The 13,991-nt window shown below is 43.0% G+C and overlaps 1 protein-coding gene across 1 annotated transcript; it reads left to right on the forward strand.

Moving 5' to 3' along the window:
• Positions 1-583: 583 nt before the first annotated feature.
• dhrs3b (dehydrogenase/reductase (SDR family) member 3b) lies at positions 584-9,923 on the forward strand. Its single transcript, XM_024269067.2, has 6 exons — positions 584-1,299; positions 6,108-6,251; positions 7,304-7,423; positions 7,852-8,090; positions 9,278-9,403; positions 9,497-9,923. The coding sequence occupies exons 1-6, from the start codon at positions 1,057-1,059 to the stop codon at positions 9,579-9,581; spliced, it is 957 nt and encodes a 318-aa protein (XP_024124835.1). The 5' UTR covers positions 584-1,056; the 3' UTR covers positions 9,582-9,923.
• Positions 9,924-13,991: the final 4,068 nt, after the last annotated feature.

Below are 13,991 nucleotides of genomic sequence, written 5' to 3' on the forward strand. Positions count from 1 at the left end.
AAAAATCCCATCATCTGTGCCAAACATCACAGACTGGAATCATGTCTGAGGTCCATTAAGTCCTGCAGGATCTATTTAGGAGACATTTTTCAGTTTGCTGAGGAGCCCAACACTCAGAAAAATCAGAGCCTGACTCCAACAAATGAGGTTCAAACAGGGATGCTAACAGGGATGCTAATGGACTGTTACACCTGGAGCTGAGCGCCACACTGCTCTCTGTGGGGTTACATGAACCAGCTATGAGGCTTTTAAGAGAAATGCGTGGAAACCATCTAAAATAAAAGCGACAGACTGGATCTAATTGCCATCCATGTGAGGGATTTCTGCGGATTCTAATTGATCAGAAGTTCAGTGTGGTGAAGTTTGATTGACTTTGTAGGTATTTTCTTAATGAAACTCCTTGTAAGTGTTGCCCTCGTGTAAAGAAAACGACATGAACTGTGGAGAAACGTGTGACTGCGGCGCCGTTGGCACCCAGTCATGTATGTGATGAGGTTAAGTTCGGGTCATCGCGATTATGAAGTTAAACTTTCCCGAGCGGGATGGGGCTCCCACCTGAGACGCAGCGGGGGCGAGGCTGGTGGGGGGCCGCAGAATGAGAGGGGCCGCTGTTGTTGTAGACACGTGAAGGGGGTGGGGAGGAGGCAAGTAAGCAACCAGTCGGGGCAGAGTCGCTCCAGAGGAAAATATTCATCCCCACTTAACATGTCAATCAGGATTAATGGCCTTTCCAAACCTCCCCTCCAGTTCACGCAGGTCCTCTCGGCAGCAGAAGGGAAGCAGGGAAGAGGCGCTAACATATAAAAGGCAGGACAGGACCGAGACGCCTGCAGGAGCGCAACACTCACAGGCGCACAGCAGCTCCAAGAGCGCAGCAGCTCCAGAGCGCAACGCGGAGCGCCGTCGGATTCGGGTTTCTGCCTCCTGGCCGCTTGGGGCTTTGACAGCTCCCGTGATTTATTCTGAGAGCCTGACGCGACTCCGATAAGATGCCATAATTGTTTTTGCTACTTTGCATCCGTGGAATCCCGCCTGTAGAACTTTCTGAGTCTGTGGATGACAGTGACTGCAGAGCCGCTGCGTTCTAACCCGAAGAGTCCCAGGATGGAGCTGAGGAGCGCGTGGCGCGTGCTTCTCTTCCCGATTCAAATGCTGTACCACATCCTGAAGGCGAGTCTCTGCTCGCTCCTGCCGAGGAGAAAGAAGGACTTGAGCAAAGAGGTGGTGCTGATCACGGGTGGAGGTCGGGGCATCGGTCGACACCTGGCCAAGGAGTTTGCCAAGCAGGGAGCCAAAAAGGTAGAGTCAGCTTATGAGCACCAACACCCCCTCTGCAGAGATCATGAGTGTATGACATTATCACTGTGAGTTTGAGTGAAATGAGGTGGAGTGATGGGGGCAGCTTCAACCACCCTCCTGCCCTCTCTGGTCACTCTAGTGTGCACTCTGCCTCTTAACTGCTGCATGAAGCAAATCACGGCCCCAGAGTTACCCTGCTGCCCCAGTCTGACTCCACAACATGCCCAGAACTCTTGTCCAAGCATTGCTTAACAGCTGGAGCAGCAGAGTGTCTGCGCAGCCGGTCTGTGCAGCTGGTCTGCGCAGCCTTAACAGCTGGTATGAAGATGCGAGAGGATGCCCTCCTGCTGGCAACTTTAGGATTCATGACTGGCATGATCTGTGGATGAGTCGGTGTGAGTGTGTGTGTATGGGGGGGGGGGTCAAATTCACCCTTCTAGACCTCCCATAAGTGTCTCTTCAATTCACTTTGATTCTTTTTTGTGGTCAAATGACTGTTTATCCTGCACCTTAAAGACTGCGGTTCAGGTGATTTTTTGTTTGCTTGTTTTGGGGTATGAAAACAATGTTTGAACTTAAGTCAAATAAGAAGCTCTCAAATTGTAAGGATGATGGTTTGATACTTTGCTTTTTGGCCTAAACAGCTGGAAAAGAATCAAAAGAAAAAGACCTTAATTGTAGTGGAGCTTTTACTTTGAAAGAGCTTGACCTGAATGACAGTTTTAACTTTAATATGGTTTATTTGCATCCATCCATCCATCCATCTTCTTGTCCGCTTTGTCCCTTCCGGGGTCGTGGGGGTGCCGGAGCCTATCCCGGCTACTGATGGGCGAAGGCGGGGTACACCCTGGACAGGTCTCCAGTCTGTCACAGGGCCTGGTTTATTTGCAAACTGAATTATTTCACAATATGTGTTGATCAAAACAAGGCCTCAGTTAGTCACAATAGACTATAAAAATGGTTTTATTTTTACCCTCACAGGCCCCTGTAGGCATGGCTGACCCTTCTTCTGCACACATGTGACCTGAGCTCAGATCCTCTGAGGAAAACGTTGCTGAGAGTTCAGTGAAACACTAACTGCCTCCCTCTGTCTTCCAAAGCCGTGTCCTTGGGGAACGAACGAGAAGAAAACAGCAGATAGAAAGCGTTACTCTGCAGCCGCGCAACAAAGGATGTCACTGCGCCTTTCAGCTCCTTATTGTTGAGTACGATCAAGGTGTGAAGGCTCTGAAAACAACACCTGTGGTAATGTGTATGACAAGCGCTCCGTGCCTGAGGGGATGCTGAAAGGAAATAGGACGGTTATTATGTAGTGAGCTAACCTCTATGAACTTGCAGTCACCCCAGCGTGAGCACATTTATGACCGCCGGTTGCCGTATCCTTTTTCCTCCTCTCTTGGTGTTTTTTTGGTGCATGACTTCAGCGTTAATGAAAGAATTCACCAGATGATGAGTGGGAGGCTCAGGAGGGCGGTGGGGGGGTGCTTTTTATGAGGGGGGCAAAAAAGCTCTGAAACAACAAACCAGAACAAAATGTTTTCCAAAAAAGCAGTAAAAAGGCAAGAGGGTTTTTGGCGCGGTTCGAGTGGATCATTGACAGCTTTAAAGTGCACATGACTTCAAAGTGTTTTCGCTCGCGCCGACCCAACACTTGTGTGTTTTTGCTTTCCTGTCAGGATCACATGAATAAATCTTTGTGAGGAAGATGAAGCTCAGAGACTCCCCAGCAGCGAGCTTGCGAGCGTGCTGCTGATGTGCTGGAGGCGGGAAGCACACCACTCCCAGCTGGGTATTGCCCTGCAACTGACCTTGCTGTCTCCGCTGTAATTAGACAGCGGCAGGCGACTGCCTCCTGAACTCCCGCTGCCCCCTCTTTGAGCTCCCTCCCCACCAGTCCATACAATGGGTGTGAAAAGCAGGGTTCATCCCCACCCTCACATTTAGATCCAGGAGATAGAGTATCACTGTAATCCAGCTACCGAGGACACAAACGTCTCTGCTGGTTCTGGGAGTTCATGGAGGATTTGAATCCAGCTATGCTTAAAGTGTCGATCAGAGAGTCTTTCTTAAAGCATGAGCTGACATCAAATCTTGTTAGGGACGGCTTGTTAGAACAATCAGCAGTTTATCTCCAGCTGAGGCCTCGGCGAGTGTGTTGTCAGACGGTTTTCCATCCAATTTGGCCGAAGCTTGTTTGCTCTGAGGGTCCCATGTGTTGCAACAAGTGATAAACCTAATGAATTAAATTAGGTTTTAACAGCAGAAAAATACTTTTGAGGGCCGACTTTTAACGAGCACTCTCGGCTTTATTTGTCTGGCTCAAATCCTATTAAAAGCTTTTGGTTGTTTAGGAAAAGTCGTCTTCTTTCCCTGATGACTCCAGTGGGCTTAGAAATGAAGCAGAAAGATCTGAAGTAACATAAATGAGGGTCTTTCGCAGCAGGGGGATCATGGAGAAGGTCATAATATATGCTATGCAATAACGTGCAATTCTGTAATAACACAAACATCCCTGGGCTTCAGTTGTAAAGAGACCAAAGTGGGTCCAGATGCGTTCACACCAGAACCAGACTTGTTCTTCTTCCTCTGGTCATTTGTTTAAAGAAAAGGGTCCCTTGTATAACTTTATTGAGAAAGGGACAGTGCATATTAATGAACATTAAAGCAAATGTAAATATCCCAGATTATAGCCTCAGATTTTTTTCCCCAATCTAATTAATAATCATCCTATTTTTTTACCATTTCACATTTAAACAGAGCACTTCTGTGAAGTAGCTTCAACAATCAAGGACAATCGTGCAACTATTGCCTATTAAAAATAAGGCGATAATTAATCATGTGAGAAAGTTTTGCTTCAGGATCTTCAGAACCAGTGAACATTTGATCTTTTGTGATTCACGTCTCCATTATAAACTCTGACAAATTATTGATGACTTTTAAAACTGTTGTTGTAGTTTAAATATGAGGATGAATAATAATGGTTAGCTCATGTATTAATGTCACCATTTGTTTGGTTTTTTCTTTTTAGATTATAGGATTCTTTATTTTAACCTCTTCTTCGTGGACGTCACGTTTGGAGTTTTATTACCTCAGTAGTTAATTCTGCTTGACTGGGACTCAATAAATGAGAAATAAAAAAGGATTGGGTCTTAAAGGGTTAAATCCCCTTCTCGCACAGCTGCGTCTCAGTAGCTGCATCTCCTTGAAACATGCGCAAAGCTTTATCGGGATACTAGAATGTCAAAAAAACACCATTTTGCAATGACTCAGTTTCCATTAAATCATAATTATGAGAATAAAAACAAACCAACTCACCTGATAAAATATTAAGAATGTGGCGATACATGTGAACAATCCTTTGATTTACGGCAGATACATCCACATTTCTGCCCTGGCACTGGCGCTCATCATCATCTATCAGAGGAGACGTTGGTGTCTTTTTCAGGCTACATACGCTACGTAGGAGCGGCTACGGATGAAGGGATTCTGGGAAATGGTGATTTTACAGAGGAGCTGTAGATCCAACGATTCCACACGACACTCACAACTTTTGATGAACTGGGACCTCTTGTGGGGCCCGCCTGCACAGCTATGCGTGGTATCACATGGTTGTAGGTCACGTGATTTATTGTATTCAAATAATGTTTCCATTGCAGTTTTGCAAAATATGTCAATTTTGATACACTCAAGGACAAAGACTTTTTTGATAAATGCGTGTTTTTATTTAATTGTCTTGTTTCCATTAAGCAAATTTATTATCATAAATCCAATTTGCGTGATTTCATATTCTATAGAAACACAGCTACTGCCGTCTGTCTGTCTGCAGCAGGAGAGCTCCGTTCTCAATAAAAAGAAACAGTCACACTCTGTCAGTCCAGTCCTCTTATACAGTCAATACTTTCTACCTTTTTTTGTGACACATAAGTGTAACACAAATGAAAGACAATCAACAATGATAAAAAAACAAATCCAATTTTCAAAAATGTCAATGTGTTTCATTTGAATTATAATAATAGTTACATTTATTGTTCCTGGATGTTTAATGTCCAGAACATTAACTACCATCAATGTTTTCTTAAGAGTTTAAGGGTGTAAATCTGAAGAGAATCTATGGAATTAAGTCAAATTAAGTCATTGTGAGTCCATCCTGCTGAGTGACTAAACGGATGTTTACACATAAACACGGTGGGGAAACAATGGAGAAAGGCAGTCTGAACTGTGCTGTAACACACAGACATGCTGTCTTTTGTGTGTATGTTAATACACACATGCACACACACCCACTCTCAAACACACAGGATCGCTTTCCAGAGGACTTCTAGCTCAAATATTAACCTTGGTCATGGGCAACTGGCCAAATCCCACATTGGCGTCCTCAGCACTTCACACACGCAGCGTTTTCAGAATCCCTGACCAGAAATGACAGGGCTCATCTGCCCAACGGGCCGTGTAATCTCTTTGAGAATTTGTGTTTGAGAGATGAGGAGGGCTCAACCCCTGATTTCATTACCTTTCCCTGACCCTAAAGACTGACAGATCTAATTGCCCAATCATCAGTCCCCCCACCACCACCTCCACCCAGCCCCATGCTCCTTGCTCAGATGGCCAGCATTCATTTAGTCTGTGGGTAGATGAAGAGACGGTTCTGTTATGCAGATTTCTATCTATTGGTTGGGAGAAAAATGGTCTTCTACTAACTAATAAAGCTAACACATCTTTGGAAGTGATGCAAGGTTGCATCAAAACAGTGCTGCAAACTGTAATCGAATGTCTGTTCCTAAAAAGTTTGATATTTTTTTGTTTGGTAGGTGATCTTGTGGGGCAGAACCGAGAAGACTCTGAAAGAGACAGCGGAGGAGATCTCCCTCTCCGGAACAGAGTGCCATTACTTCAAATGTGATGTGGCCAACAAAGAAGAAGTTTACAAGCAAGCCAAGTTGGTGCGAGAAAAGGTACGTCAGTTTAAGCAGCAATGCGGATGGATAAGTAGGTGGTCCGATTAGTTGGTCCGAGTCGGTCTGAGTCACGTTCTAAGGGGAACTACTGTCGCTGATCATGAGTAAACTTCTTCAAAGTCCACACCCCTCCTACTTGGAGGAATCGGTCAATCAAAAGTTGGAGGCGGGGCCAGCGAGCACCACATGCTTTTACTGAGGCATCCAATTAGTCAGTTTATTACTTGAATAACTGGTGATAAAGCAAAACATATTAGGAGTAGAAAGAATGTGTTAAAAAACAACACTGAGGAATAACTATTGATTTCTCAACAGAAGTCTATTAGATTTTGACTTCTTGTAACCAGAAAGTACTTCCAGTTTGGAACATGAGAATCGAGGAGTTGATGTGTCCAGTGAATATACAGTCAATGCTCTACACACTGAACTTTTCTTTTTTTTTTTTTTTGATCTTTTCAATAGGAAGAGCCAACACTGCTTGTATTGTTCTATTTTAAAGGAAAGAATTAGGTTAGTGAGATTTGCTGGACGGCTTGTATAACTGAGATTATTAAAGGACGGGTTGAGCTGCCTAGTATTTCTACAGTCAATGCTGTTTACGCACGCTTCCGCTAACTCGCTCACACCCCCAACCTAACATTAGCGGTGCAACAAAATCGTGACAAAAACGGGAGCTATCTCGTCGTACAGTTTAGATCCAGATTCCTGACATTCATGGATCAATTTCTCTGCAAGTGGATGCATCAGAATGGGGCGGAGCAGGAAGCATGTGGCCCCGCCCAGCGAATATCTACATCACAAATCTGTTCTTTATCAAACAGCATTTTTTCATCTGCTCCTGATTTACAGCAATTTAAATAAATAATAACTTAAACTTCTTTATATTTGTCCTCCATCATCAGAAAAATGCTTCACGAATATGTTAAAAACAACAAAAGCACTGTTTTCATCAGAGTGTGTCTTTGAATTATCTTAAGTTCCAGTTTTATCCAAAGCATTTGAGTTGAGGTTGTTGCAGACTAATGTGTCTTTGGTGTCTCTAACCTCAGGTGGGGGACGTCTCGATATTGGTGAACAACGCGGCTGTCGTCCACGGCAAAAGTCTGATGAACAGTGACGACAACGCCCTGCTGAAAACCCAGCATGTCAACACTCTGGGACAGTTCTGGGTAAGCTGGAAGGGAAGTGAGTTTGCCTTCAGAAAAGGGAAATTCCTCTCGGCGGATGATTGTTCTCCTTTCTGTATTTTGGTTATTGCGTGGCGGTGAAGGCAGTGGGGCACCCGGAGCCGTCAGTCACGTCTGCTTTTTGGGCAGGTTAAGTGGGGTATTTCCAGATTGCCTCCCAGTCCCTGAGACATCAGAGCTGTTTTGAAGCTCATGGCATTATTTATTTTGAATTGAGATCAAAAGGCTTTGACATTTGCAGACAGAAATGCAATTATGGAGTAAATGGAAACAGAAACATAATCTGCAGTGACACCACGGGTCGGTTTCTCCGCGGCGCTTCATTTTCTGCGGTGAATAAAAAGGCATCCACACCTCTCTTCATCTCAGCTTTGCTCTCTGTTTCTCCTGGTTTTGTGTGCCTGTCTCAGACAACAAAAGCCTTCCTCCCCCGAATGCTGGAGCTGCAGCACGGACACGTCGTCTGCATTAACTCCATCCTGTCTCAGTCTCCCATCCCGGGGGTCATCGACTACTGCACCTCCAAGGCGTCGTCACTGGCCTTCATGGAGAGCCTGACGCTGGGCCTCCTGGACTGTCCGGGCGTCAGCTGCACCACGGTGCTTCCCTTCCACACCAACACGGAGATGTTCCAGGGCATGAGGATCAGGTGAGGTCTGATCGTGATGTAAAGAAACAGCATTTTTGGCTTTGTATTTAACTCTTTAATGCCTGAGGCATTGTTGGTGACACTTAAACACAACATTTTTAATGGTAAATGGTAAAAGCGGCTTGACGAGCCACTTTTCTCCTTCAGAATCTACTGGAATGATCGCGTTAATGGTTGAAAAGTTACAGTAAATCAAAGAAGACAAACACTGGAACTCTAGTGTTAAAGAGTTAAAATTAGGGCTGTGAGCTTTGATGAGTTTACTTAACGCGATTAACGAAAATTAATTACACGTCGCAAAAAAAACAGTCTTTCACTTTGCCTCAGCGGCTCAGGCTTCCAAGGCGTGCGTTAAAGCACTTCGTCGGGTATTATCCCCCTTATCTGATGGTCACTTGATAAATTTGGAACATTTTAGATGATAAAAATAAAGGAAAAAAGTGTTCTCTCTGGCCTTTTTTTGTTACAGATTATTTTGGGGATAATTTGCATTCTTTCTTTTTATTTGTTTGTTAGTTTTTGTTGTTCTTGCTCGAAAAAAAAAAGAGAGACACATATTGTCATAAAATGAACCTGATTAAACATTGTGATCAATCAGGATTAATCACAACACAAAAGTGTTATTAATCTGATTTTTTTTAATAGATTGACAGCACTAATTTAAAATAAACAATCTAAATGTGTGTGATTTCATATTGTGAATATTTACATATAATAGGTGGTGAGGAAATACTGGGACAAAAAAACGTTTTTTTTTTCTAAGTTTGTGATTAATTAGCTAAATATCTTTATTTGATTCTTGGCCCCTGTCAAAATATATACAATGAGTGAAATCTAGGCACATTTGTACAGCTCATGGTGAAACACACATTTGCATTCAAACTTAAGCATTGCTGTTTTCAATGCTCTGTAACTACACCACTCAGTGGTTGCTGGCAACATGGGGTCTTTTGTGCAGTACTATAGCATGCGGTGACAGGTTTCTCCTTTGTGTACCTCTGTCATTTACCCCCTACGCCTCAAACACGAGTACAAACACAAAGCCTTCAAGCAGATCAACCACACGTGTTGCAACTCTTTCAATGAAAAAGAGACAAAACTCAAAAGTTTTGATTTTTATGTTTAGTTTTTTGAAGCCAACATCCAAGTTCACATTTTCTTAGACTTGTTTTATTGTTGTTTTTAAGGTTTCCTCAGCTTTTTCCTCCTCTCAAACCTGAAGTAGTTGCTCAAAAGACAGTTGATGGCGTCCGAACTGACCAGGCCTTCATTTACCTGCCCTGGACAATGCATGCCCTCGTCATTCTCAAAAGGTAACACATTTGGGCTTTCCAGATGCTTGCTCTCTGCTCTTTCTGTAGCGTTTTATCCTTAACACTGTGTCCTTGCTCCGTTTTGCTCTCCAGCTTCATGCCACAAGTTGCTCTTGAAGAAATCCAGAAGTTTACAGGGAGTTATACCTGCATGAACACATTCAAAGGGAGGACATGAACCTGGATCGCTTGCAATACGAGAAAACTTCGGAGGGTAACGAAAGGAAAAAGGACCTCAAGGAAGTGGGAGAATTTACCCATAAGGCAACACTCTGGGGACATGCTGGCCTGTTGCATCTGCAGATAACGCATCCTGAACTTGTGTGCACATGCAAGCACACGTGTTTTGTGTAGTATAGATGCCAGAATGCAAGACTCACTTTGAACTGAAGCCATGCATAGGTCTGTAACAGTAGTTATGTTGGAGGGCTTTTGTGACACCTGTTTGCTATTTTTACAGTTCCTTTTTATTCTCTTTTTAATGTGTCTTATCAAAACAATAAAGTATAATTTTAGAATAGCTTTGTCTCTTTCTCTGCATGACAAAAGGGTAAAAATGCTTGCAGGAATCATATTTTTGTGTCTGCGTTTTGACAGGAATAAAAGTGATAACACCTTCAATTTATTCCAAGCTGGATAGTGTGTCAAAGATGATGTCAAAACAAGAAATGCTCTCCAGCGAGGCATGCAGGATATCTATCCCTGTGTTTGTTTGCAGATTTTAAAAAACTGCATTGCATTTATTTATTTGACACGGGCAAAAAATGGTCAAATCTGTATGGAGCACGCAGGTGACCCGCACTAAATATCACTGAACCCAAAGAGAAAATGTTTATGCACATTTTTTCTACAGGGAGGCTGTGGGTGAACGCTTATAAAACACATTAGCAAAGTCATAGTTTCCTGCAAAGTCTCTGCAGAAAAAAAAATCTGTTCTTTTTTAATTTAACAAAGACTTTCCTTTAAAGTTTGAACCAAGTTGATGTTTTCACTGAAAATAATCAAGTTTTAACTGCACAGTTTGATAAAGAATCGCAATATTATAGCAGGTCACATTCCAGAAGACGTTTTTCTCAGTCTCCTCACACTTTAAAATAATTCCTTCATTGATTTGCCTTCATTAAAGACAGTTTAGCCAGAGTGGTGCTGGTGTTTTAACCATCACACGATTATTTGTTCCCTCTGAGAAATGTTAATGCATTTAAATAAACCAGGGATTGTTCAAGGAACGTGCATTAAGTAAGGGATAATACCCAAAGAAGTGTACATTATTAAAAATTAACGCACGCTGTGGAACCCTGAACTGTCAGATGCAAAATCTATTATACCACGGTCCAGGTGAATACTCAATTCTGATTAGCTGCTGACTGTTGATTAAAAAGTGATGGCCCACAGTTATAATGCACACCTAAGAAAGAAGTTCCACTCACATAGCTCACATGTTTTACATCACTATGTAGGCTTCTGTAAAACATACATTTTAATCCCTTTTTAATCCACACCCAGCAGCCAATCAGAATCGAGGATCCACCTGGACCATGGAATAAGCCAGGTTTCTGTGTTTTCACTGACTGTGTTTGCAGAAAGGTGAATGAAACACCAAAGATGTGGGATAGGAAATGCTCATGCAGCATTATTCTGAAGAATCTAAGATCTATAGAGGACATTGTGTTTGTGAAACAATCGCTCTTTGAGAGTTACATGAAAAAGCTTGTAGCCATGCAGTTATCTCCAAACAGCCCATAGATGAGACGTTTCAGAGAGCTGGTGTAAAGCGGTGTCCGTCTTTGGCAGCCGGTCTAACCCGTAAACATCCATTTGAGTCCCAGCAAACATCAAGGGCTCTTCTCGCTGACATTAGGGCAGCACGTTGAGATCAGGAGGTGACGGGAGGCGCCGAGCTGGGTCTGTTTCTCATTCTGTCTCTGGGCTGCGTTATGAAAGCAGAGGGAGAAGCAGCATGTTGGGATGGAAATAGGTCGAGCAGGCATGTTGTGCACGTATGCTGGAAAAGGAGGGCTAAAATGGTTCAAAATCTCATGGGGAAGGTTCAGTGCAGGGTTAGCCAAATACAGAATAAATCAATTTGGGGCTTGGAAAGTCTTTTTGCTGCTGAAGGCGCTGAGCGCCGGGAAGACTGACCATGTGCAGGTGGAGGCAGGAGACAGAAGGCAGAGAGTGGAGCTGTCTCAGCTGTGACTGCATTCCCAGGCTTCTAGACATTTCATTTATTATTTATGGCTGTTATCATGAGCTCTTCTTGCACTTGTGTTATTAAATGTGCTACAATCTTGTTTTGTGCTTTTAAAAAATGAGTTTTGGTGCAGCGTATTTTCCTTCAGACAGTTTGAGCATGTGCAATCCCTTCAGAGAGTTGGCCTGCAATGATCCATTAAATATGTTACGGGCGCCCGGCTCTGTAGTCCATTTGGCATGTCGAGCGGTGATGCTGAACGCATGTAAAAGCTCGGCCCGTTCCAGATTCTGTCATTATTCCCATCACATACGCTCCCAGTGACTCTGCTTTTTCCTGGCAGATGGTTCCCGGTGACTTTGAAGCTTCATCTGACTCTGTCGCATACGCAGTGGAAATGTTTCCAAACCCCTCCATTCCCCCTTTCACCTTACATCTGTTTAATAGCTCTGAAACACAGAAAATGTTGGAGCATCGCTGTAATTTGGTTGAATTGCACACTAGCTGTCAGTTTTGTTCAACCAGCCATAATGCACTTTCATTTGCAGCAAAGCTCCAGAGAGAATTCCTCGAACTCGAACGCCATCAGATACGTGAGCAGCCCACTGTTGCCCTGCAATAAGTCCAGCTGCTTTGTGGACATGGCCTAAAATGAATAGCTAAATGAGACTGCAACAAGAAGGCAGCAGAGTTCAACGAGGTGTTATTTGTTACAAGACCTTATCCGCTTTCCCTGAACAATCCTGTTTGGCCTCCCTCCTGTTTGCTGCGGGTTCATCCATCACTGGGTAGGTAGTTTGATAAAAGGGCTCAGACGTAACCCTCAGCAAGTGGCCAGGCGCGGCGCCTCAGCTGACCTGTCACACTCCAAGAGTTATTATACACAGTCGTGTGAAAGGTTAAAGGAAGCTGCAAGTTAGGCTGACAGTCCTCAAAAACACACACGGAGACAAACAGTTTTAGCAAATGACTGAAGGAAATCCAGCTGCTGAAACAGCAACTACATACCTCAAATACAAATGTTTAACACTGTTTCAGTCAGATTTCCTATTTATGGACGTTTGCAAAGATCCAGCCATTAAGCTATGTGATGGTCATGTTTGATCATAAACCTGCTTCTCCAAAAAAGACACACAATGTGTTCAGATTGTTTCTTAAAAAGACACAAAAAATGGGATTTGAAAAGGTTTAATTCTGAAAATTTCAATTAAGATTAATTTCTCCAATTCAGAATCCACAGGAGTTACTTTATTTAAGTAAACCGTTAAAGAGTTAGTTGAAATCATGTCAGTGTTAGAGTTAAATTAGCAACTCAAACAAGGCAAAATCCCACATAACGTGTTTGGCCCTGATAAATTAAAGCTAACTTTTAGAAATGGAGATAAACCCTCCAGACAGGAAGCTGACGGGGAGATAACCTGGAACTACTGCCACCTGAACACATGCAGACACTGGACAAACTACCAACACCCGAGTTCATCAAAAAGTTCAAAAACAACATTGTCAAACTGATAAAGCTGGATTTTATTATTAACCCCTTAACACCTGAGGTGTCGCCGGTGACGCTTAAACACAAAATCTTTAACGTACTGTAACTTTTCAACCATTAACACGATAATTCCAGTAGATTTTGAAGGAGAAAAGCAGCTCGTCGGTTGAAAAGTTATAGTAAATCAAACTACATAAAAACTGGAGCTCCGGTGTTAAAGGGTAAAGTCAAAGAGTGTGTTTATTCAGTTATTAAAGATTTAAAATTCTGATATCAGATTTTTTTTTTAGTGTGGTGTAGACTGCATAATCCAGCTTCCTTCATCTAATAACATTGTTTATCAAATAACAAATCTCCAGCTTAACCCCAGAAGAATCCGCCCTCATCCTATACATTTGCATCTACACGTCTAAATAAATGACAGTTCCCACATCAACAAAGTTAACGCTACAACCACACAACCACAGCTGTTGCATTTTTGAAAAGAACAGAACTTTTTAGGTTTTGATAGCAACAGGAAGTCAGAAAGATACTGCAGACATTTGTCATTCTCCACAATAAATCACATTGATCATTTCATTCCCATCGTCAGTTTGCATGTGTTAATTTCTCCCCATTATCTGAGTTTTGGAGGCAATTAAGGGCCTATACCAGGGGTGCCCAAAGTCGGGCCTCGAGGACCGGTGTCCTAGTGCTTTTCCAGAAACCTGGTCATCTATGCAGCTGATTACCTGGATCAGGTGAGTTTGGCCAATAAGTAGCTTCAATGGAGACTTCTGCGTCTAACACTAGACCTCGAGGACTGACTTCGGACTTTCAAATTAACAACAAATTAATTATGAAATATGAGTTATTTGCAAGGGATTTTTTTTTCTACCCGGAAGTAAGAGGCCTAAATTCCTGCC

The sequence above is a fragment of the Oryzias melastigma genome, linkage group LG5 (genome assembly GCF_002922805.2).
Source record: "Oryzias melastigma strain HK-1 linkage group LG5, ASM292280v2, whole genome shotgun sequence".
NCBI classification, from domain to species: Eukaryota; Metazoa; Chordata; class Actinopteri; order Beloniformes; family Adrianichthyidae; genus Oryzias; species Oryzias melastigma.